The 27,101-nt window shown below is 39.9% G+C and overlaps 2 protein-coding genes across 14 annotated transcripts in view; both read left to right on the forward strand.

Moving 5' to 3' along the window:
• plekha7b (pleckstrin homology domain containing, family A member 7b) overlaps positions 1-945 on the forward strand; it is a 121,127-nt gene extending 120,182 nt beyond the window's left edge. For all 8 annotated transcript variants that reach the window (XM_080772397.1, XM_080772399.1, XM_080772400.1 and 5 more), the window contains one exon: positions 266-945. Coding sequence is in view for 1 of the 8 variants with exons in the window: in XM_080772399.1 (XP_080628525.1) it covers positions 266-288 (23 nt within the window). In the remaining 7 variants the exon portion in view is untranslated. The remainder of the gene's footprint in view (positions 1-265) is intronic.
• Positions 946-18,173: 17,228 nt separating this feature from the next.
• Positions 18,174-27,101, forward strand: part of sox6 (SRY-box transcription factor 6) — a 173,709-nt gene continuing 164,781 nt past the window's right edge. For all 6 annotated transcript variants that reach the window (XM_080760745.1, XM_080760748.1, XM_080760746.1 and 3 more), the window contains exons 1-2: positions 18,174-18,509; positions 21,013-21,118. The gene's annotated coding sequence lies outside the window, so the exon portion shown is untranslated. The remainder of the gene's footprint in view (positions 18,510-21,012; positions 21,119-27,101) is intronic.

Raw genomic sequence — 27,101 nt, forward strand, 5'->3', positions numbered from 1 at the left:
TTTTTGTAAACATTTGTTATAGAAAGGAGTAATTTATATATTTATTGTTTCTTGTGTAATCATGCTATAGTTGGATTCATATTCATGCTTTCAATGGGAATAGCTGAGCCCATGGGCCACGTTGCTCATTCTTAGTGAATTCCTCCTGTACTCTATGCAGTTTGAATGTCACTCAGGGCATATTTCTAAGATATATTCTTTTAATAATTTCATTGAACTCTTAACCATATACTCTTTCATTCTTGTCTTGTGACTTTTCCCTCAGCTCAAGCAATCTCTGGACACTGAGGTGCTACTCCATAACGACAACACATGGATTCTCAAAGAAAGTATCTTTTTATTTGATGTGGACAGTTACACTGTTGTTATAGTAGAGGAACTGTAGAAAACACTTAGCCTGCACTCTGAGGCACTTGCAGGATTGACTTGGTAAAGCATTTTATAGTTGCTCAAAGCTATTTTCCTGAAGAAAACAGGACCCTTTGCTATGGAGGCTGCTGTGCATAACTTTGGATATATCTAACAAATCTTAATCCAATAATTGAAAGAAGAAGAAGAAACAAGATTTTATACATGTTATTATTGCACTTTTAACTGTATACTGTAAGGATGTGAAGAATTGAAACTGAAATGCATTAAAATGCATTTAATGTACCTGCGGTGTGATCTTAATAGGAAACTTGTTCTTTTTTCAGACATGGAATGTGAGAGTAATCATCTTATGGAAAGATCTAATGAATATACGGTACAAAATGTGTTATGACGATAGTATTTTTGTCAAAACTCAGATGATATTCTTACACCAAATCACTTGAAATATGTATGTATCTAGCACTGCCAGTCTCTTATTAGCTTGCCAAAATGAATTTTATTTTTGCTTACATCAGGATGAAAATAACCTTTAACATGATATTTTCTGTATTTTCTGTATGACTGTATGAGGAAGGTTGCACAATGGAAATTTATAAAAATGTGAATATTAAAGATATTAACATATTATGTGGCTCATCAGACATTTATCAGATAATATAAATGAGGTTGACCATAACCAATAACCTTTGTTGAGTGTCTACACAAACACAATTGGCCTGTGTTCGGGGGAAGCCGGGTGGGGAGGGTGATATAGAGGGTATGCGCGTGACACATAGACTGTAAAAAATATGGACAAAGCGTTCCGCGGGTCTAACATGAAGGTAAAATGAAGCCTGTCAGTCCTTGCAATGGAAGTCGCCATCTTTCTAGATCCGTTTTGGCCCAGCTCAGGCCAGCTGGCCCATTGGCTGGCCCAGACAACGAGGCGGGACTTCCCCCTTCTTCTTCGTTGGTTTTTATTTTGACTCGAGTGGGTGGGGGATCCCGTTCATAGACTGTAACGGTAGCCACACCCCTCAGAACATTTATGGTCACTTTATGGTCATTTTTTTTATAAATGGGACCATAATTTTCCAAAAAGAATATTATGACATTAGAAATGAGACTTTAAACTAGTGACTGGAAGCAAAAAGTATTCATGACCATGTTTATTAAGGTAATACAGTCTAGGTGAAGTTGGGCCAAAAATAAATACATGGACTTCTATGGGGCTATGGGTTTTTCTGGGTCCAGTGACAGCGCCACAACAGGCCATTATATGAACTTTCATTTCCTTAGTGGCTTCACAAAATATCTCTCTGACTGCCCCCCTGGGCGTGACATCATCACCATACCCAGAACTGAAGTTATGCGGGAACGCCTACTGAGTGGCAAAAAACTACTTTCTGGCCTCGACAGCCCATACATCCACACAGAAAAGTCCTATTTGATTGCATTAAATTACTTTAAACAACATTAAATTCACATTGCCACTCGATCTGCCATTCACTTTATATTCACTTTATGCATGCGCATACCCTCTATTGGTCATTGCACGTAGGCTACTCCTACGGGCTGGTGCTGTATTGCAGTGATACTCAACCTCAGGCCCGCGGGCCACATCAGGCCCGCGGGACCATTATGACTGAAAATCTAAAAAAAAGAAGAAAAAAAAAATCTGGAAAATGAAATAAAAATAAATAAATCTGAATGAAGTTATCTTTAATTAAGTAATACTATTAGAGTTGTACTATTACTCGAACGAAAATAAAAGCTTGGGGGGGGGGGGGGAGATGCAATGCAAATGAAAGATATACTGTGTATCCCTATTCCCTGACATCATTTTATAGCTAAACGGACAGAATTCTATTTTATTTGAATGATGAAACCCAGCTGCCATTAATAGTTGGAAATGGAAATGGAAATTGCGGAAATTGCGGAAATGGAAATTGCGGAAATTGCGGAAATGGTGGAAATGGAAATTGCGGAAATTGCGGAAATTGTGGAAATGCGGAAATGGAAATTGCGGAAATGGTAATTGCGGAAATGGTGGAAATGGAAATTGCGGAAATTGCGGAAATGGAAATTGCGGAAATGGTATATTGCGGAAATTGCTCTTCACTTATAGCTATCTATTTTCAGGTAGATTGTTTTATTTTACTCAGTCAGCCATATCACTACTTTTCATGAAAAAGGTCATAGCTGGGTAATCTATTTTCAGGCAAATTGTGTTTATTGTATTTTATTTTACTCAGCCATAACAATTTATTTTCTGTTAACCAACTTGCTGGCTGGCAGGCAGGCAGACAGCTACTCATAGACAGGCAGACAGACAGACAGCTACTCATGGAGAATTGGACAGGCAGGCAGTCAGACAGCTACTCATAGACAGGCAGACAGACAGCTACTCATGGAGAATTGGACAGGCAGGCAGACAGCTACTCATAGACAGGCAGACAGACAGCTACTCATGGAGAATTGGACAGGCAGGCAGACAGCTACTCATGGACAATTGGACAGGCAGGAAGGCAGACAGCTACTCAGCAATTGAAAGAGAGAAGTTATCAAGTATCATTAATGTCGTAATTTTATCTACTGGCCCCTGGCCCCTTGCCATTTTTGTAATGTGGCCCACAGGTAAATCTATTTGATTATCCCTGCTGTATTGCACGACCTCCTATGGGTTCATATGGTCAGCATGCAGGGAGTGTTGGGAGGGAGGAGTACAGTAGGATGAAGGCTCTACGACTCTACGTCCCCCTGGTGGCAGGGGTCACTAGGATACTGGCAGGTGAGTCAGTAGATAGATACAGTAGATACAACAGCAATGACCAGGGCCAGGGGGCATCAATATGTCCGTACACGGTCAAATGTGTCTGTGGTAAAGTCTCAAGACTCCAGGTTTTCTTCAGAATATGTATGACACTGATTTACTATTACTAGGAGTCCGACTGTGACGCTGCCACATAAATGTGTGAATAAATGTTATTTCATTTAGGAGTAGGCTTAGCACTAGCATTAAACATGTCACATTGCCTGAACCTCAGCTTGGAAACCATTTTTTTCAGATTCAGCAACCTTGAATTATGTTAAATAGCCTGCTTCCCCACTTTTACCCCAAAATGCCTTTTCAGAAATCCCACCTGTCTAATAGTTCTAGGTGAAGTACCAGGAACAGGTAGCTATCAAAGTACAGGAAGTGAGGCGGCCAGGTGGTCCATTTTAGGTAGCCTATTAAAAAGAGTTGACTTGACTTGATAATCAGAATGTTTGAGTGGTGCAACCACTCCAAGGAACAGCAATGTCCCTATGGGACTATTTGACTATGTTTAGAGTACCAGTAGGGGCAAAAGTGGCGATGTTGTGCCAGAAACAGAGAGAGAGAGAGATAGTGCTGCACTGTTGCCTGCTAATGAGAGGGGGGGGGGGTTGTTTTTGCAAAGCGGTTTGTTTCATAAAATCCACCGTAGACATTCTGCTACTTTCTATCAAGAAATTCTGCGTAGATGATTATTTTGTGTTGAGAGTTTGGAAGTGCTCATTGAAATCACGTACTGAACAGGCCTCACGTACTGCACATAATGCAGGAGGCAGATGATAGAAGGCGACGTTTTAATGAAAACTAGCGCTTCCAAAATCCAACACAAAAATAATACAAAAAACTATTCTTGAAATTCAGGGTGAAACAGAATTGTCAGTATTGACTTTTTTCCACCAAACATTTCCACCCAAAATTCAAAAGATGTCAAAACATTTCACAATATCTTAAATATAATTCAAACTTCAAATAGAACAAATAAGTTGTGATGCGACTCGTGAGCTTCTAGATCAGATTATTTTAAGTACCGGTAGCCTACTTAAGTGGTAATGGACGAGAATATTATAATTCTATTGTACTTGTACCAAGTGTATTTTTTGTGAAATCATTATGCTTATGCTGATTGAGAAATCATGTCCAATTATTATAGATAATATTGTCCATGAAATGTCAATTGACTAACTTCATGAATCATGTTTCAATATTAGCAGGAAGACAATACTGTGTTGGTTAAAAACCCTTTTTTTAATGGAGGCATACATTATCCATCTCTTCATCCCATTCATGTACGAAGGAAAGTACAAAATGTGCACTCATCATAGCTCCAAGATTCTCTTTGAAATCCACATTGATTGCTTTGACCCATTACATTTCATTCTATTATTTGAAAAGGGAATCCAACTATATGGCATGCTCAAAGGAGGTGAACTGTCAATACAAAAAAGCTTCTTGAAATGTTTCTTAAGTTCAAAGCTTTTCCATCTAAAAGAGCATTTTTTATTCTGTCTCTACATGTTCAACCAAGAAGGTGTATGGTAGTAACTGGAACATGAAGCATAGAATTCATGTCTTTAAATCATGAGCTATATGTCTCCAATCCAATTGTAAAAGGAACCTGCTGGGAGTAATCGTCATTTAAATAAAATAAAAGACAATAGTTTGTTTTGTACAGAAAAACATGACGCAAAACATATGAGTTTTATTAACCACTTAAAGCTGCTATTAGCAATAATATGTCAAAAATGTAATGACCTTTGTTTTTGTTTTGTTTTTGGTATTCAGACAGCCAGCAATGGGTAAAAACTTTAGTCTCTGTGACACATCTAGGGGCCACAATCTGCATTCAATGATTTTCCTAGAAGCTTTGTCATTGGTCGATTTACCTGTCTACTTCCTGATTGGTCTTTTTTTTCAACCAATGACAAAGCTTCTAGGAACATCTTTGAATGCAGATTATGGCCCCTAGAATACAGAGACTACATTTTTTGGGAGCGTTTTACTCATTACTGGCTGTGTGAATACCAAAAACAAAAAAACGTCATTAAAATGTTGACATAATTGCTTATAGCAGCTTTAAGCCCTATTTTGTAGTTTATCATAATCATGCAACGAAAATAGCTTGTCACATGTCACATGAGCTTGTAGATTTGTAGCTATTATTTACAATTTTTGCATCAATATATATAATTAAAACAGTTTGCCTAGATCCAAAATAGGGAACATGGCCAACCTTACACATACACGTCATGTATTGACAACATTTTTATGGCTGCACTGCCCGTTTCATTTTCTAAAGAGTATAGGCTGTGCCGTTGCAGCTCCCTCCCAGCTGAGAACTTCATCGTTAATTGGAGAGTAATTACTTATCATGGTGTGCTTTGAAAACACCTGAAAGAGGGGATGCACCTCCCTAAGCACCACAGTGGGAGCTGCCATACCCCCTCTGCCTCCATCGCTTCTCTAGGACTGGGGGCCCCACACTCCCAGAGTGCCTGCTGGCCCTGGTGGGTTAGGTAGAAGACCCATCACATCCTCTGTTATTGCTTATTTTGCAATAAAAATGGGATGTTTCCCCCCCCCCCCCCCCACCCCTTCCTCCTGCAGAAATGCACCCCAGACCCTCCACTGAGGGTTGTGGCATTTCCATGTATTGACGTTTGGCTGGTGGTTCATATACATTTGTTATTCCATGCTCTGGACTTCAAAGGGAATGAAATAGGGCCTATTATGCTAATTGGGTCCTGTTCTGTTAAACGCAATCAAGGCCTCACACATTAATCCTTTGCTAAATACTGGCTTCAGGAGGGCTTTTTGAGATGTACACTAACTAAAAAAACAAACTCCTCACATTCTAAGCCGAAAGCACAAGTACTGTTCTTCTTATCCATTTTGCCATGCAATATTTAATATACGTATTAAGATTACATATATGTACAAAATATTGCCATTTCGCTATGTCCGAAATTAGGAATGCCGGTTGATAATGGTTGAAATTATAGTTATTGTCAAAAATATCTCCTTTATGTCTAGGGTTGTCTTATAGTGTTGAAAGGAATGGCCTACTGAGACCATGCTGCGAATCCTGACCTTGTTTTCTGGTGCATACCAGTCTGTGTACTGCAGTGAATTTGCAAGATATCCATAATTTTTCCCTTGGCAAGAATTGCGAGTGATAAACGCTACATTGATTCCCCAGGATTCCTAAAAGCATAATGAGATCATTTTCATGGCCAGACGATGAAAACACTACTTCATACACCGTGGGGATGCCTATTGTAGTCCAACTGTACATAATGCAAAACCAAGAAATCCAATACAGAAAATTACTTTGATTCTAAAATGGTATTTTATGCTCTTTTATCATCTCAAGCTCATTTTTTAATATGTAAGGATTGGCATTGTGAATTGTTGAATTATTGAATAGGTCGGAATCACTGAATATTCTCTCTGACATGCATGCATAGGATAAAAAGAACAGATAAAACTGCATCACAGTCATATTGTGCATTCATCCACTGTTAATGGTAGCTAAAACAGAAGTTTTTGCATCAACTTTTACTTGAAAGATTATATACCGGTAATTAGATAACTCATCAGCACAACACTATACAACTCATCTGCGCATACATGATTGTGTGTGTTAAAAATGCTGTGTTACACAAAAACAATAACTTACTACTCTGACGATTCTTTAAACGGAAAGCATTTACAATACCTACAGTGATGGGCTTTTTGTAGGCCTACATAAAAGTGAATGCCTTGTACAGTACATAAAGCATCTTTAATCTAACAGTTCCACGCACATATTTTCACTGAGCAAGTGTAATGCTTTATGGTGTCGTCCACAGTTAACAGTTTTGTATTGTAATTCTCCAATCTGTTAATAGATCTTTCAATCAATCAATTCAAAACTAAATCCAGTAAGTTAATTTAGTGTAAAAATATATCCACTCTCATAATTAAATTATGAATTATTGCTCCAATCAATGCTGATTTTCTTGTTTTATGAGTATACAAATTTCTGCCTGGGGTTGAAGGTTTTGGATGCTTTTGGTGACCCAAACCAATTGTATTGAGAGTATAGGAGACACATATAACTGTCAGGAACCCGGAAGTGGGGGGACTAGTGGCCCTAGTGAAATGTTAAATGTTAAATGTTATTTGATTTAGTCTGTATACTGTATATACTGTATAAAGGCCCTGGTGTTATCCATGGTGTTATCTGATTCAGTTAACTCATCAGCAAACTCATCTGTTCCTTTCAGGGAGTTGGTAACTTCCAATCACTCAACCCCTCTACCTCCACTTAAAATTAAATTTAAACTTTGTTATATCTACCCTTTGACATATTAGGAGATGTTGTTGTTGTTAATGTTAAAACTAACAACAGTAAGAGAGGTGACTGACAAACAACGTAATAACTTAGGAATGTGCACTCAGCTTAGGATACAACAAACCGGTTTCATATACAATATGCAATTGTATATGAAACCGGTATGTATCCAGTTGTGGTTTGTGTGTATGACTTCAGGAGGTTATCAAAATGCTGAAACCAATGCCAAAATAACCACATATCTTACATACTGTAAGTTGGTGTGGCGCAGTTTACCAACTCCTTTATAATATATGTAGTTAGTTGTGTATTTGTGTACCTGAAAACGTAAATAACTTTCAGCTGTAATAATATAGTTATACCACAGTTGACTGTGAGCTTTCATAATTTGGGAAACAAAGCCATTGTTCAAGAATCTCAAATGTGTTAATTCTGTCAGTGCCAAGTCATTTGGAGACTGCATGGTTATGCAGTATACAGGTAAATAAGGTCTGGGTGTGTCCTGTTAAATCCCTTTGTTTGACAGCATGCTGCCATACCAGTGACTTTGTTTGAGATGATTCAGTGAACTTGTTTAGCCACTGTGTAGCCTATTGTTTGGACCAGTTTGACATACCACAGAATTGATTGGGTGCAGATAATGCACTGAGTTGGAGCCGCTTAGTAAGTAAAGCTAACAATTTATTCTTGAGTGTACATTGTTTGATGAGGTCAGATCAACATATGGAATGTCAGAACAGGTCAGCTCCATATATGGAGATCTAAGGGTGTCAGTGGGGGCAGTGTATTGAGTGTACAGGGTTTGATGAGGTCTGGCCATATATGGAGCGTGTCCTGACTGCATGTGCAGGGTTTGATGAGGTCAGATCAACATATGGAAAGTCAGAACAGGTCAGCTCCATATAATGGAGATCTATGGGTGGCTTCTATGGCTATCCAAGGTTTGATGAGGTCAGTGTCGTGATCTGCATATATCGAGACAGCCATATACTGTATGGAGCTTGTCACAAGGGCGTGACGGACTGACGACCATATATGGTGGCGTGACGTGTCACGAGGCATCGTGGACTGACGGCCATACATGGTGGCGTGACGGAATCAATGACTGAGTGACTGACAGGTTTTGCAGATTTTCATAGTAATCTGCGACCTAAGGTTGCAAAAATATTCTTGTCTTTTTATGTTCAATGTATTTACTAACTAGCGCAAGCAGAGCGCGTGAGTAATGCGATCGGCTGGGTATATAATTATGTATGTATGCATGCATGCATGCATGCATGCATATGTCGGTGTCCTCCAACAGCCAATAAGGGACCACCATTCTTGGTGACGTAACTAAGGTACGTTTCAAGGTTGGTATAAGGTCATTAATGGGTCTAAAGGATTTAGAATAGCAGATAGCTCTAGGACTCAGAGTAGCAGTCGTACCAAGACAGACAGCAGAGAGCTCTAGGACTCAGAGTAGCAGTCGTACCAAGACAGACAGCAGAGAGCTCTAGGACTCAGAGTAGCAGTCGTACCAAGACAGACAGCAGAGAGCTCTAGGACTCAGAGTAGCAGTTGTACCCAGACAGACAGCAGAGAGCTCTAGGACTCAGAGTAGCAGTCGTACCAAGACAGACAGCAGAGAGCTCTAGGACTCAGAGTAGCAGTCGTACCAAGACAGACAGCAGAGAGCTCTAGGACTCAGAGTAGCAGTCGTACCCAGACAGACAGCAGAGAGCTCTAGGACTCAGAGCAGCAGTCATACCCAAACAGAGAGCTCTAGGACTCAGAGCAGCAGTCGTACCCAAAAAGAGAGCTCTAGGACTCAGAGCAGCAGTCGTACCCAAACAGAGAGCTCTAGGACTCAGAGCAGCAGTTTGTACCCAGACAGAGCTCTATATGGGACTCAGAGCAGCAGTCGATTGTACCCAGACAGCAGCAGAGAGCTTTAGAACTCAGAACCTCATGGCGCACTGCTGCTCTGAGTCCCCTATAGAACTAGTCGTACTAGCAGTGGTGAGCACACCTCATGGCGTGCTCTGCTTGCGCACAAGACAACAAATTGCAAGTTGGCATCTCGAGAGAGTGCATTTCTAATTGTATTTAAGTTCATAAAGTTAACATAAGTAAATGCATTTGAAATCAAATAGAAATGTTACTTTTCAGGATTCCATTCCAGAAATAGCAACAAATTGTTCAGGATTCCAATAAAAAAATGCAAAAATAGCAGATCTACAAACTCAAAATGCCTCGCACTGACACGTTTTGAGCTTGTAGATCAGCTATTTTTGTTACTTTTGTGTGACAGAATGACGACGTAGGGAATTAATTACGAGAAGAAAAAAATAGGTAAAATACAGAGATAAGAGGTTTCTGCCCGACAGACGACAGTATATGCAATGTGGCCCTCTGGAGGGAGTGGCCCTCTCCATCATCAAAGTTGCCGACCCCTGAGTTATTGTATGCACGGCGTCTGCTACACATTCAATACATTTGTTTATTGTATACTGACTGTCACGGGGGAGCCCGTGCCCTATAGACTAAAGAGGAACAAACAGACATACTGTACACTACTACACAGCTGCTTCCATTTAACAGCAAGCCGGCTTAGAGGACTGTGTGACTGGACATTAGTGTTGCATGTTATTTTATTATTTGTACAAACATGAATTATAAAAGGACACAAAGATGGTGCATGGGTTTTAACAGCATTTCTGTTGATTGGGAATTGTGTGGCACCTGGCTCTCCTGCAGTACTGGTGATCCTCTTGATTGAGTGGGGGAAGGTACCAAGTGCTATAGAGCAGGAGGGGTGTCTGTCTTATGTTTCAAGAGCTCTTGTGTTATGTGTTCTCTTATGTGAATAATGTGGCGCCTGAAATGTTTTCATTTGGAATGAGTTTAGTAAAACCGTATATAATTGTGTAAATCAACTCATGGGCCATAGTTTGCCTTATTGGAGTTAAGTGGTTACCAATTAGTTCTGTGTCTTGGTATGGTCTCACCCAGTATAAAAGGGAGGCTCAGGATGTCTGAGATTCAGTAGTGGCTTGGGCAACAAGCAGGTAACACCCAGGGAGAGCTGCTAGGGGTCCCTTTTTGGAAGGGTTTTTGTTTCCTAATTTGCTTTCAAGCTAAGTTTCATCTGTCTTTTTGTGAGTTTAGTCTTCAGTGTTTTTTTGTTTGTTAGGCCTTCCACTGTAAATACTGCTGCATCGTGGAGAAATAAAACCCTCTAAATGGTATTGCTGGATCCTGTCACTTTTTGGAGCCTTGGCCACTCAGCCAACTTCACACTGACAGTAAACCTGGAATGTAACACCTGGAAATCAAACCTGGGTCTCCAGCGTGGAAAGCCAACATCTTAACCACTAAACCAAAGGGATATCCCTATGACTCAGGGGAGATATTAGAGACTTTTGGAGGCCATCAGGCTGAGGCTGTGCTGTGAGCCACCCCCCTTTTGACCTCCTCCCACAGGGAAACCAGTATAACACACTACAGGTCAGATTATCAAATTATTTTATACAGCACAACCTACACAATTTTAAAACTCTGAGGCATCTCACACTAGACTATTCGAATTGAGTAATGTAAGGTCTAATATTTCTATAATTGCTACAAAACCTGTATATCCAGTCATTTCGGGTCATAAACAATAAGTTGAACGATAAAATTAAGTCTGATAATGATGTATTGTGCATGTTCACATCATGTATACTTTACATTAGGCTGCTTAAGACCATTTTTCAAATAGACAAAATATAGCTAATTTTACATAGAGGTGCCCATGTCCAACCAAGGTGCCAGCCTTGACTTGTATTCGGTTGGACACAGGCTCACACAGCACACACCTTTGGGAACCACTAATACAGCCTTTTTTCCCCCAGATATATTTCATAATGAATCCAGATTGCTAATATGCTATTTAATCTCAAATATCTGTGGTTTATATAGGTAATATAAAGGATGTACAACTAATTGTAGCTATACAGACAGCATGTATGAGAATTGCACTGTAGATATTTGTAGTATTGTTGATACAGGCTGTATGATGATGTTCCTGATAGTATATAATTAGGATTGGCATGTTGCACTCCTTATTTCAACATGATTAATCAGTGGTTCTCTGTTAACTTGAAAGGAAATATTAGATCCTGACTAAACTTTGATGAAATCTAGAGTTACAAGTAAGAGATTTGGGCCAGCTAATGAGAACAGAGTGCCCCACTTTGCAAGTCCAATTGGGAGAGACATTATTTGCATGTATGCAAATCAAGCTTGAGTTAATTGCATAACTTGGCATTCATTAAATATTGACTAATGGTGGTTTTGTGGATGGTGGTTCCTTATGATTTCTTATTATATTTTAAATAAATAAAAATACATTCGGATATCAGGAAAAAAGAGTCAGTGGATAAAAACCACACAACCACTAGTTATTTTCTCAATTGCCAATTTAGGGTGGCCACAGCTCAAGTTGATGTATTATATTTGAAGAAAAAGAGCAACACATGTTGATGATTTTGCTCAATTTCTCTCTGGCTGTATAGTATTGGCAATAAAAACTATTGTGTAAGGAATACTTAATACACATTTATTATCCTTTTCATATTAAGTTTGTGCATTTCCGCATAGAGATTACATTTCAAAACCTCAGCCTCAACAACAGTCAGAACAGATCATTACTGCATTTCACAGATCAAATGCTGTGCACATGCCCCTCCCATGGAGCTATTATCTATAATTAACATGTTTGTTAAGTCTTGCCTGCAACACTGACTGTCACAGTGAATTGGATTTTAACCACAGCAGTACATGAGCCATCCCTATACCAAATGAGAGCTGTATTCTTTCTGACTTTGTTGGTCAAATCTGTCAAGCTTGATTTTTTTACTGTACTTTGTTGACCGGGTTCACCCAGGGATCCTTTTTCCCTCTTCACAAAATCTTTTCCCCGAAAGTAGCCATTCTACAACAAGTCATGTTGTTAATTAACCTACAGTATATTATATTTTGGCCTATAGATTAGTTCTGAGATTATCATGTGTGCAGTGTGCACCTATGTGTGTCAATAATCAGTGTTGTACAGCTACAGATTAATGTATCAATAATCAGTGTTGTACAGCTACAGATTAATATGTGTCAATAATCAGTGTTGTACAGCTACAGATTAATGTATCAATAATCAGTGTTGTACAGCTACAGATTAATACACCTATATGTGTGTCAATAATCAGTGTTGTACAGCTACAGATTAATACACCTATATGTGTGTCAATAATCAGTGTTGTACATCTACAGATTAATACACCTATATGTGTGTCAATAATCAGTGTTGTACAGCTACAGATTAATACACCTATATGTGTGTCAATAATCAGTGTTGTACATCTACAGATTAATACACCTATATGTGTGTCAATAATCAGTGTTGTACAGCTACAGATTAATACACCTATATGTGTGTCAATAATCAGTGTTGTACAGCTACAGATTAATACAACCTATGTACACTACTATGAAAAGCAGCGTTGCTGTCAGGCAGAAACCTCATCTCCAGATTTTAACTTTTAGTTTTTTCATAAATGAAAGTTTGTATACTTTGTCATACTACAATCAGTCACACAAAGGTAGTTAAAATAGCCGATCTACAAGCTCAAAAACCCATTGCATATATAGGAACATGTTTTCAGCTTGTAGATCTTCTATTTCTTGTACTTGATTTGAATCCTGAAAGGTTTTGGACATATGTTTCCACTCGACAGCAACGATAGGCAAATTATAAAGCACACCCACCCCAGACTGAATGGTTTTCTACAATTAACCATGCAGAACAGGAGAAGGACACATGTTAATTTATGTAACAAAAATGTTGATTTTCATGCACTCTCCCTTTCAAATATTTATGGCCTAGACTTTCAAGATGCATCAAAGACTCACAGGGGTATGCAAATATGTCTGGCGTACCCCCATGAAGCTGGACTGTCATATGCTCTTCATGCGGACATTAAGAACAGGAAACGTTGACTAGACAGTAACCAGTGCCGGAGAAAGTAACGAGGGAACTCAGCCCCAGTACAGATGTCAACAAGTGAAAGTTGCTCTGACAAATGTATACATGAGTACTGGAGTCTGGAGCAGCCTACTAATTCTCAGGTATTCAAAGTAGCCTACATGATTTTAAAAATAGCCTCAAGTATTCAAAAGTACAAAGTACAATTGCTTTTAAATATACATTGCTGTAGGCGGCCTATTGAAATGTAGACATTTTGAGCTTGTAGATATGCTATATACTGCACTTGAAACAGGGCTTACGTGGTTAATTCATGATATGTTTCCCTTTACTCGGAATGTGGTGGAGTCGACTCAAAAGTACAAATTTGACTTTGAAATGTAGTGCAGTAAAAATAGAATAAAATGTATCAATACAGTAGCCATCAGTATAATTGGTAAAATAGCCTGTAATCATTGCTATAAGAGTGGTTGATCAAATAGCATGGTCTCTACCACTCTTTAGGAAATTGATCTCTATAGGTCAGGAAGGATACCAATACAGTCAGGGGAGAGAATTCATACAGGATACATGATGAACAAGTGAAATTCGAAGTGTTGAAACAAACAAAAATGAGCTGACAAACTATAGGAACTGGTATACATTATCAATTCAATTCGTAAGCTGATAAATGATCTTTGTGAAGTTGTCTCTCCTGTTGAGTGCATAAAATCAGTATTCTGTTTATTAAAGACCTGGAGGGATGGGGTGACCTGACCCGTTACTGAACACCAACTCACTCACTCACTCACTCTGTAACAATGGTTGCTATAAGAATAGAGCTTTAACTTATAACAATAAACATTTATTTTATTTTATTCTTGGACAGGTCACGACACCATATATGGCCGTCAGTCCATCACGCCTTGTGACACGCTCCATATATGGCCGTCTCATACATGAAAATACGACACTGACCTCATCAAACCCTGGATAGCCATACATGGAGAAGACTGGATCACCTAGATCTGCATACAGGAGCCGGCCAGCAACTCTACATCTGACCTCAAACCCTCAGCTGCTAAAGAAACTTCGGCAGATGATAGATTTCTTTATTGAGAAATCTGACAACGTATTTGATCTTCATCAGGTCAGTATACAGAATGAATTCCATAATCTAACCCCCCCATGCCATAGTGCCAGCGCTCGCCCAGCAGTCTGTCGTCACCCAGGCGGATGGGTGCACGCCTCTTGCCCTCAGGGTGTCGTACTGGTTATACTCCTCTACATTTCAAAGACATATAATGTATACTTTTGACTCCACTACATTTCTACGAAGGGAAATGGTGCATTATGAATTAACCACTTATTAAGCTCTATTTCAAATATTGTGAAAATAACAGATCAGAAGCTCACACTGTATTGCATTGTGAGCTTGTGAATCTGCTATTTTTGTTATTGATATTTCTTTGTAATTTGTAATGCTTTTCGTTTCAAATGTCAAATTTGACAGCAATGGACATTGGACACTTATAATGGAGTAATATTTCACTATGAGTATCTATACTTCGACTCAAGTCCTGTGGTTGCAGTACATTGTCCACCACTGTTTGCACAGCGTATAGCCTAATTATTATGCTGTTTATGTGTAGTGTAATTCAACCATGCATAGATGCTGCTACCAAGCTACACACACAGTCTGTCAGATGCCTCAGTCAGTCCAAACATTGGCATGTACAGAAGTTTAACCTGAATAGCTGCATTGTATTTACCTGTATTTTCATTTAAGGATCAAATTAATAGGCTATGTATTAGGCCGTGGACACTCATCTGAAAATATTTTATGCCAGGGAACCTTACAAGATTTGTGGTGTTTTAAGGATTTAAGATATTTACTCATTTTGCTGGGGACCCCTGGAACCACCCCTGCAAGGACTTTGAGAACTAGTGGCCTATACAACTGCATGTGGTCTTCTCTGTGTTACATTCTGTCAAGTTGTGTAGGCCTACTGTTTTTGTGCTAAAAGGAAACTGCCATTAGAGAACATCATTGGGAATCTGTGTGCCTTATTAATTGAGACTCAGAGCCAGTACTACAACTGCATGTGGGTCAGAAATAGGTTACTTGGTAATTGCTATAGAATGCAGGTCTCTAAACAGTCTATAGGCCTTTACAGTTAACAAAAAGTAGGCCTTTGCGCGCGCACACACACACACACACACACACACACACACACACACACACACACACACACACACACACACACACACACACACACACACACACACACACACACACACACACACAAACACACACACCAACACACTGCTACAGTTCCTAATTTGTCCACATAATGGTAAAAACGGGAGGAACTTCCCATAGTCTCCAAAAGGTGGCGTGTGAGACACATGAAACTGACACAGTAGCCTTACTGTAGTCTACTGTTGTTTCCACTGCGCAGGTAAAAGAAAACTCCGCTATAGGGAAGAGTTGGCAATTTTATGTCTATCCAAAATACACCATCTGAAGTCTGATCTTTTTCAGATTTATTGTTTATTCCAAAAGAACAGTAATGAACGTCAATATTAATTTGACATGTTTCCATTGATAACAATACAGAGCGTAGGCCTACCTTCATTTTGAAGTTGTTTAATCTTTGGTGGGGCTCGCTCAACTCAAAAGTATTCTCATCTACGGACGGACTTTCATGGAGAAAGGTAAACGTTTCTTTCTTTCTTTCTTTCTTTCTTTCTTTCTTTCTTTCTTTCTTTCTTTCAATTCTTAAATCAATTTTAACTATAGGCCTACACACAGCCCTATTTTCCCTATATGAACAAAATGTTGGAGATTAATCATCATTAGATCTTAACAAAATAAACGAGTTGTAGGCCTACTGAGTATAGTTTACAAAACAAATATGCGACAATGCGAAGTGAAACAGGAGCAGATCTGATGCTGTGAGTGATGTGGATGAGTTTCTCTTGCCCCCACTCTCTTCACTTTCCTTCTCTCTATCTCTCCCCCTCTCTCTCTCTCTCTCTGCTTCTCCTCCCCTCTTTAGCCCTATGTGTGACTCTTCAGTTAACAAACAGAATTTTGTACCGCTGTCTGCACTTTCTTTGTAAGTAAGCATTCTATTATCTACATTTCTCATCAATGATGTGTTTTTATATATGCATTGGCATATAGCATGCTGAGAATTATGTTCTTTGTGGTATGATTATAGGCTTGACCAGTTCTGATTATCATAAAATGCAGTTGTTTATTTATGCAATACCATTACACATTGCATTGTCAAACGTATAGGATCAATTCAATTGTTTTGGCTGAATTGACAATTGCCATTTGTATGTCCAAGTCAAAAATTATCGTAATTCAGAGCAGGCTATACTGCCTCTTATGTCACCTGTGGACAATTAAAGATACTTGTGTGAACCGTTAGCTTTATGACAACGTTAACTTGACAAGAGCATTTCCCAAGCATTCAAACATTACAATGTAGCTATGTTCGCAATAGATTATTTTTATTTACATAATACAAAGTATGGGTTTTCTTAACTCAACCTATTTGTGTCCATTTAGTGTGGAAATAATATATGTAGCCTATACGGTCAAACCTCAAATTTCACAGATGATTTTAATCAAGCACTAGCCTAATCAATAGGCTATTGTGGGATTTTTTGTTGGGGATATGAATTCAACTATTGATTATCACAAAAGCATTGCCCTTTCTTGTAAACACAACCTATTTTATTTCCTAAACTTCTTGTTTTATATTATTTATGCTCGTTTAATGCAATATTTCCTCTTGCTAGTATTGTAAAAGGGTTGCGCTATTATTTTTAATGAAGGCTAAAAGCAAATCGTTGAGCGTTATTTTCAGGTCTTAACAATATAATGCCTTTAAATTCAACACATTTTAGGTATATTTTCAAGACCGAGTTTGAGGGAAAGTTTTCACACCTCAGGTTAAATGAGGCTCCTCCAGGAGCCATCATTTTACTCCGTATTACATGTCACACTGACACACTCACAGCCTAAAGTGTGATAAAAAGCTATAAAATAATGCAGGCCTACAAATATATATATGTTAGATTTTAGCCGTTTCCCCTATAAAACCTAAACACATTGGTGTTTTGGATGTTTCAACTGACCCTCATGGTCTCAAATTATCAGAGGATATTATTTTTGGAGCTTCTATAGCGTATTGCTTTTATATAATTTTATTTAAATTTATATTTTGCCTAACATTTGCGGGTAATTGAAGTCCTAATGTTCTGCTGCTATTCTATTTCCTGAACAGGGAAAGTTCGCGACAGTCAGAAATAAAGGCTTTGCAAATTGCATTGCATCTCAGAAAGATCGCCGCAAAGTTTTTAATCGCTGTGTGTGCCACACAGTGTGTGGGCTACGTCCGATATTCATCTAAGTAAGTCCATTCTACTGACTAAATTGTGCGCGTAACAAACAGCGTCTGAACTCATCTCATCACAGATCTCTCTCTCTCTCTCTCTCTCTCTCTCTCTCTCTCTCTCTCTCTCTCTCTCTCTCTCTCTCTCTCTCTCTCTCTCTCTCTCTCTCTCTCTCTCTCTCTCTCTATCTCCTGTCTGGGAGGGAGGGGGGAGTCCTGCCTCTGCCTTCCTCAGATCAATGCCCTGGCCACTCACTTTCTGATGTTGCACGACGGGAAATGCTTTGAATACTTGCGACATGGCTGCTCGCATTGATTGCCAAGATTGACAGCTCCAACCATCGTCTTCTCTTGTCTCAGAGAAAGTGGGGGGGAAAGAATAGAACAGATAACAACAACAGATAGATACTTTGCATGCAGTCTTGACAGCAGAACTTCATTGACAGAACAGAACGGGACGGGATCCCCTCATATGGCCCGTGTGGAAACAGACTTTAGTTTTCGCTCAACAGATAGCACAGTGATTTGTACAAAGTAGCCCGTCTAGCCGACACGCACAGGATAGCCTATACTGCGAGGACGTGCATTATTCCGTCCAAGACTCACCTCATCAAGGTAATACAATGCTATTTCTATTTAGTTTATGAATATGGATACGTTTCGCAAACGGCGTTATTAACCATCGTCGATCTAAGCTTTTACATTATGTCAATGCAATGCATCTGTGATGGCGCGCGAATTCTGCATGTTATTGGAAAAGTTAAAGGGTAGTTTTACCACTCTTGTCTCTTTCGGACCACTTTTTATAACAGATTAAAAAAGTGTTATTTAGTGCGTCGTTCTCACGAGGATCAGAGTAGACGCAACACGCGAGCTGCGCGTTCGAAGTGGATGAGCACTTTCGCGTCTCCGGATCAGTATAGCCAGGCTATTATAAGAAGAAGCTATTTTCTTCTATTCCAACAACAATCATAAATAACTAAAATATACTAGTAATCATAATCAGTATGTTGACAACCAGTTGTTTATTGCAGTTCATAATGCTTCGTGCGGACTTACTAGGCTACAAACAACAACATGTCTAAAAGCTTTCAAACTCAGAGAGGGGGGGGGGGCAGCATACGTTTGAAGTCACAGGCTGTTTGTGTTGACCGTAATGTCGCGGTGTGATATTGAACTTGATTTGTTCTGTTACATGTTCGCTGCCTCGGTGTTTGCGTTCATAATAATATAGCAAATAACTTTATTCTCTAGCCTAGGTGGCAGTTTCACGTTTGTCCACACAGCGGTACCCTTCATTGACAATGACGTGCGCTGTTTCCCCTCTCCCGGATGTCTCTGGATGGGAGCTTTACAAGTTTCTTTGAATCTTTCCTTATGTCTCATTCTATCCGTCCCTTTAAAGTTCTGCTCCTCTCCTGTTTGTGAAACTTCAGATTGGTTGCGGCTTCACATGAATGTGAAGTCGAGTTGTCCCCGTTAGGGCTGGGAATGTTGGAGTGTGCAGTAACTTTCTCTCGAGGTCAGGGGAATTGACCTTTAAAGAATGCACACGCCATAAATTTAATTCAACAACTCAACAACAGCCTTGTCTATTTAGAGACAATACACTTGAACAGTTTGGCTTCCATTCTGCTCACATCTCTCTGACCATTGCTGCTCATAAGGCACAGTCATACAGTAAGTTGCAGTTGAATTAATACATGTATACTATAGCTCAGGATTAATTGTTGTCTTGCTTCCGCGTAGTTTTATAGACCCATCTACGCAACGCATATGCTTTGACTTCTTTGAGTTTGAAGTTAATGCAACAATTATGCTTTAGGCCTGAATATAGCCTACCTTCAAAATAGTTTTGGAATTGGGAATTATGGTAAAACTTATATATTTGCACATATTAACCTAAGAACATGTTTATGTTCGTCAAGTAAAAATGCATATAGGCTTCACTAAATGGAAAATAATTTAGCGTGTATAGATAGATACTAGAGAAATATGATTGGGAATCGGGAGCACGAATGGAATGCAGCCTGAATGAAGATATGTGCACTGCTGTACGAAGTTAAACAATATTTTAAGCGTAGGTTACTGCGTATATTTCACAAAATCAGACCGGGTTCGAGATAAAATGAAGAATTGAATCAGCTTTGGGAGTTTTCTAAAACTTGACTCCCTTTGCAGAGGGTCAGTGCACATGCACAACGCAGGGCAGGCAAACGCTTTCTTTTTCCAACATAACCAGGTGCAAAAGTGCCCAATCAAGGGCGCAACACTGACAGGCGATATATAGTCATTTCCCTGTTTTCCGCGTGTCCGTAAAAGTCCTATGTTTACTAGGCTAATACATTCTTAACTGATCGAGGCAGAGTGAAAAACAATCCCCCCGTCTCGTTGTAAAGTTGATATCGTAATGGTATTTTGTTTTGAACAGTTGCTGTTAGGCTGCGAGTGCGAGTTCCCTCATAAGGTAAGGTGGCACTGGAGACCATTGGAAGCCTAAATGGCACATTTATAATTAGACTGACTGCCCATTCAGCACATTGTCCTGATTGCTAGACAGACAGGGACACTCGGCTCTGTCTGAGCCGTGTGTGTGTGGGTGGGGGGGTCTGGGGGGTCTCTGTCAGCCATGCCCATGCAGCGTGCCGCTCTGAGCCGCTCACGCTCACCAAGGAACACCGGCGCCGCGGCGCACACACTGCACTTGGCTGCTATTCAGACTGCAGGCTGCTATATTTTCAATTATAGAGAAATATCCGTTAATAATTTTCATTATTCATATAGGGTCGCCTTCGCTCCTCTTCAAAAGTCTTTAACGTCAACGTGCTCTTTAAGCATTGAACACACTGCAGCCTATTTTAATTTGTATGCAGGTGCCAATTAGGACCTTTAATTGTTTTCATTGTTTTGGTAATTAGCTAGGCTACACGAGTACACGGGTCAGTTATTTCGCATTTATTTTAACAGAAACAATTAAAACAAAATACAAATGCATGATGGGTGGTTAATTATTTAACACTATGGTTGTTTATCATATTCATGTCCTCATTTTAACCACTTTAATAAATGTAAGTTACACTGGCCTTACATGTTTCCTTTTATATCTTGTATTTTTAAGGACTATCTACGAGTGGAACTCGGGGTGACTTATGGTTTGGCAAGACTGAAGTGGTCAACATTTCCGAGCTGGAACCGGCATAAGATAGAGAGACTCACTGACGCATGTAAGTTCAGAGATTTTAAGAGTGCATTTTGGCATGGGGGGAAAAGCATGCTCTGACACCTGCGTGCTTCCTCTGTAGAGACCCGTGCAAGATCAATATCTCCTGTGTTGCAGCAGAAATTGTTATCTCTGGTAATAAACATTGTGAATGTTGAGCTTTATTAATTGTTTGAGAATGAATAGAAATCCAATTCATTAGTCTATTATTGCAATAGCTCAATATCTCACTGAATACATTGTGAATGGAATGTATTTTACAGATAAGCTGCTAGATCATTTATAGGTAGGATTTGTTTAAGCTTAATCAACTCATCTGCCTTACAAAAACATTGCCTTACTTATAGCAATTAGTAAGTGGAACAAGGATATGATATATTAGGAGACATTGGATTCTTTCCTACACAGGTTTTTATTTGTGGCACCTGTTGTAATTCTGGAGAATGAGGAATTAGAATAGTGAAATGCCATTAAAATAGACTAATTGAATGGAAGATAAAGGCTTCTGCTTCAGCCTTGTAGCTCAATGATACTACAAAAGTCTGTTTTATTCACACTTATACTTCAGCCTGGAAAATTCATCTTTGAACCATGAAATGCAGCAAATGGACATTTTGTTTTGTGTTAGTTTAATTTTATGGCTCTGCTCTTCTTGTAACAGCTTTATCCGTAGCTTATAAGCTTGCCTTAAGAATTCTATCAGAACCATCTTTTGCTAAGCAGATCTTGCAGTTATAGACGGAACAACTCAGCAACACACAGCGCAAATGATTGTGATGCATTGTAGTAGCTTATACTGTAGAATAAAATGAAAACGGTAATCATACCTGTTCAGTAGTTATATTTGATAGTTCATACAATTTATATAAAAAATTGCACATATATGTGTGAGAACTCAGATAATTTTTTGTATTTTATTTACCAGGTGTTTGTAACTGCCATTGCTTTTATTATAGAGCCTGTGTGTGTGTGTGTGTGTGTGTGTGTGTGTGTGTGTGTGTGTGTGTGTGTGTGTGTGTGTGTGTGTGTGTGTGTGTGTGTGTGTGTGTGTGTGTGTGTGTGTGTGTGTGTGTGTGTGTGTGTGTGTGTGTGTGTGTGTGCGCGCGCGCGCGCGTGTGTGTGGGCGAGTGGGCATGCGTGTGTGTGTGTGTGTGTGTGTACGGCTGCACGCGTGCGTGAGTGCACTTTCATTTACGGTACCTTTCATGTCCCAGATATTTTGCAAAAAACTCTGCTCCTTCTTGAAATTGGTGACATTATTTAAATTTAAATATCAAAAGACTATGTCTTGATTATATTGGATCACAAAGGTCATACCTATATTGTGGCAACGAGCGAGCAGATAGCACAGTAAAATCCAGAGTGTTAATGTAAGGGTCCATTTGGTTCCGTTTTGTGCACTCTCAAAGTTAAATGAACACTGCCACTGATGATTTTACTGTGTAGAGGCCAGGGAGGTGGTTGAGCGGTAAGATACTAGTGTCATGGTCTCCTTGTGGCAGTGGAGGGCGTGCAGAGTGACTGGTAAGTGCCAGGCAGCAGAGACCTAATGATAAACAAGATGAGAGGTAAACAACAGCAGGCTTGGTGTAGGTAGAGGAGAGTGGAGCAGAAGGATGGAAGACTGCAGGAGATAATAAATGTGGCAGCACATGTTGTGACATCTGTCTTTCTAAGTGTTATCTAATTTGCAGTAGGATCTTTCAACAATGATCAAAACTGATGAGAGTGTGCCGGAACAGGGATTTTGTGTTTGTCCCCCCCCCCCCTCCTTATAACTTGCCGTTTCACTTCCACCATGATGTTCAAATGTGGTTGTTTTATCAACAGAGGACACTGGCATTGCACAATATTTTGTAGAATCTATTTAATTCTTGCAGTTTTCCAAAACCCAGACAGACTCAAAACACTTGATCGAAACACCTCTCCTGATATCGAATTAACCTGTATGTGTAATGTAATCTGCAGGGACATTTCTATCTTTAGAGCTCTTTGTGGTATTAGGTAAACCTATATGATTTTGCTTATGGTGTGGAGAGCAGACCTCTATTTGACAGGAGTGGCTCTGTGCTAATACTGTTACTGTACACAATGTACACACTCTGTGCCTTCTCCGTTAGAGCCATTGTCACTCCACATAGATGAGACCGTCTTGAAATATTGATGAAATCAATGGCTCCACTGACTCATCCACATCAAACAATAGGGCATGTAGAGGTTAGCGAGACGCCGTCACCATCTCAAATTGAGGGCTTCAACTGACTGTAAGAACAAAGTTGTCTGGATGAATTATTCATTTAGGAGTAGGACTATTCTTTTTCTTTAACTCATTCAGATTTACATATTTTACATTTACAGTATTTTTGGACAAAGAGATAACAGCTGAGCTCCATATTCATTTTATATTTGATAATATCCTATGTATAATTCTACTCGCACATTGAACAAATGGATAAATTACCACTGAGGATATATATATACTGTATATATATAGACACACATAAAATGCGCATTTCTTCTCAGGAACATTATAATTGCACAAGTAACCTAAGTGGCTCATTTTGATCAGTATCATTCACTCGCCCACTGAATATGTTTTTCTGAAAATAATTGGACAGTTTCTTTTAGTCCGTAGCATAGTTATGCATAATTAACTTGGACTTCAAAATGCAACTGTCCTGGCTATGGTAAATAGCCGCTGTTGAATTGGTTTTATTTATATTTTTTTAAATCACACATTAATATGTAGAATTAATTGGAAGCGCCTGGTCGCCGTATGTTTTTGACACAGGTCTGGGACTTTAATCAGGTGGAGGAATTAGTGGAGCTCATTGTTTTTGATGGATCACATGAAGATTTGCACAGTGCCTGTGTGAAGATAGTTGCTTCTATTTCCATATCAAAGAGGCCCACAGTGCAGTCGGGCAGTAATTAAAATGTGGTGGATTTTGAAGCCACACGCACACACACACACACACACACACACACACACACACACACAGACAAACGCAGACACATGCAGAGACGCATGCACATGCACACACACACACACATGCAAGTAGAAGTACGTACGCACGCACTCATGCACGCACGCACTCATGCACACACGCACTCATGCACACACACACACACACACACACACACACACACACACACACACACACACACACACACACACACACATTAACAGAGAGCATACAAACCAAGGCTGAACATTGTCAGGCTGTGTGAAAAGGTTGCAGGTGGTTGACTCTTACTTATAAACTCCATCAGAAGCTGTCACTCACTGCCATGCATGCAATCCACGGCATTCCTTTTCCACAGAATTCTGCATCCAATCGAATGACATTTTATTGCATAGTCAGCTTTCTGACTCCCCTATGGCAGCAGTTTTTTAGTCCAAGTTTGAATCATACAGGATATTTTTACAACTTTTATTTCTATTTGTAAAATTATGTTTTTTGTTTCTTCCCTGGGTGACCTTGATGCCTGCAGCTCCTTATTGGATTGTTAGGTGGCTCTTTGTGATCATGGTCCTTTTAGAATTGAAGAAGATCTGAGATTGTGTCTTGTGAGTGAACGAGGGAAGAGATTAGTGTAAAGCCTCATATATACTCAATAGTACGACAGTGTCACTTGACAAAAAGAACAGATCTACACGCTAGCAATGCATCACACCACAAGGCGGTGGTAGCTTGTAGATCTAGCGACACCCTCGCGCGATGGTGTATAATTTAAGCTTAACGTGGGCCCTTGAGCCTTTCGCACACAAAGGCATCCCCTCATTGTGTTTGGATCAGGCCTTCCCTTGGGCAAGCCACTGCCGAGGCCTATAGCAGAAAAGACCTACGAAAACATCTAACTGTGTCCAACATGAGCAGCTCTTAGCGTGTGGAGTGGGGGCATATGTTAGTCAGACGTACCAATAGTCCAACATACGTGGCCGGTTAAGACTCATTTGTGGCTTCCGTGTGCGGTTAGGTATAGGGTTAGTAATGTCGGATTATTGGGACGTCAGATTTAGGGCTGATTCATACTCCTATTTTAGAGCCGAATAAAAGTCGGTTCGGCTCTGTAGAGCATACAATGTGACGTCATTTGAGGTTCGGGGGGGCGGTTACCGTCCTAAAGTCGGCTCTTCGGTGCTACTGGAAAATTCTGACGAGCCGAAATCATTTCGGCACTACAGCACCGAAACAGCGGTAAAATAGGAGTATGAATCGGCCCTAACGCTAAGCAGTACGCACCCAGTGTTTAGAAGGTTGATTTTGATGGGATATAAAGAAAGACATCAGAAATGGTGATCCCTTATTGTCTGTTGATGGTGACGTAATTAAGGTACGATTCAAGGTAGGTAGGCTATATATATATTTTATAGAGGGGCTGATCGTAAGTTCGTAGAGGTCGGCAGGACTTGCACGCTCTGCTTGCGCACAAGTAGGCCATGTACTTGTATTTGCCAGCATGATCTGACATGATCTCAAAGCATGCTCCATGGTTGTGACTACGCCAGCCAATCTGGGTTCTGTACTCTCCAGTCCAACCTGAAGGATGCTGGGAGTGGTTTTGTTAGCATGTGACTTTTAGCAGATTAGATATGGCAAGTTACATTGTATGTTATGCATTATGTACCGTGTGCATGACATGTGCAAGTGCGTGCACATGGTTATATATGTGGCCCTTTCGTCCCTGTGTTTGTTTGTATGTTTGTATCATGATGACATGATGATTTGGGGCTTCTCGTGGCACATTGCCAAGTTTGACAACTTAGCAATGGTTTGACAAATGGAGAACCATTCTTAGCATGCATTGAAGTAAAATCGTTTTAAAATCATTTGGCACTTTGAGCTTAGATTCAAGGCTGTTTCAGATATTTGACCACTGCACATAGTTAATTTGAACTAACGTGGTTGTACGTCATTTCCAGCGATGGGATCACATGTCAGTATGTCTGCATTTGAAGAAGTTGGGTAAGCCTCTGATTGTTTGGGCTGTAACAGACGTCTGTGGTTCCGGTTGGTTTGTGGTTGGCCTGAAGATCTATTGTTGGTCAGTTAATCTGTAGATTATTTTGTTGTTCGAGGCAGTCATAACCACTTTTCAATAGTTGTGCCACTTGTGCCCCCAGACGTTAGATATCTAATCGTGCACCTCACAGTGCATGTGTTGTTGAGTTCAAACAAAATAACAAAAAAACATTGTACAGGACTATTCTGTGTTTCCTCCCTCTAAACATGGACCTCTCTAGACATTGTGCCCATTGGGACTAAAAACAAGGACAGATCAACTGCTTGTATTCTAGAGCAGCCTCGTCTAAAACAGGCAGCAACATTTCATGGAAAAGAAAGGACTTATTCAGCCTGAAATCAGATTCCCAACCGTTTTTGTGTGGAAAATGTGCAATGCCAAAAATGAACCAAAGTGACAAAAGAGGGCGGGTGGGGGGTGGAGGGAAAGTTCTGATGAAACTAACCAAATCATTTATTTTTGTTCAAAAGCAGGTCTTTTGTTTCTTTCCTGAATAATATTTTTTACACCGACTTGGATTAGTTTCAGAGCTTTGGCTTCAATGTGCACTATGAGAAAATGGGTTCAGCAGACACAACCACAAGTTCTCTCTCTCTCTCTCTCTCGCTCTCGCTCTCTCTCTCTCTCTCTCTCTCTTTATTTCTCTGTCTGAGAGAGGGGAAGCAGTGTTGAGGTCCGGTTGGTGGAGAGACTGTCTAAGAGCAGATTGTCAGAGACCTCACACAAAAGACTGTGCAGATAATGATGTTAGTGTTCACATTGTGCCTCCCTGATGAAGTGCAAGACTGAAGACTGAAGCTGGTTTCCTCTCTAGGAAAGTTTTATTTTCTTCTAATGAACTACACGTGACTTAAATCTTTTCCAACTGTTAACTCTAATACATATTGGGGTGCCCGCTGGCCTTGTGGTCCAGGCGCATGCCACATATTGGCTCTGGCCTGACGAGTCCCGTTCATGAC

Source organism: Protomyctophum bolini (genome assembly GCF_963924005.1).
Source record: "Protomyctophum bolini genome assembly, chromosome: 1".
Classification (NCBI taxonomy): domain Eukaryota; kingdom Metazoa; phylum Chordata; class Actinopteri; order Myctophiformes; family Myctophidae; genus Protomyctophum; species Protomyctophum bolini.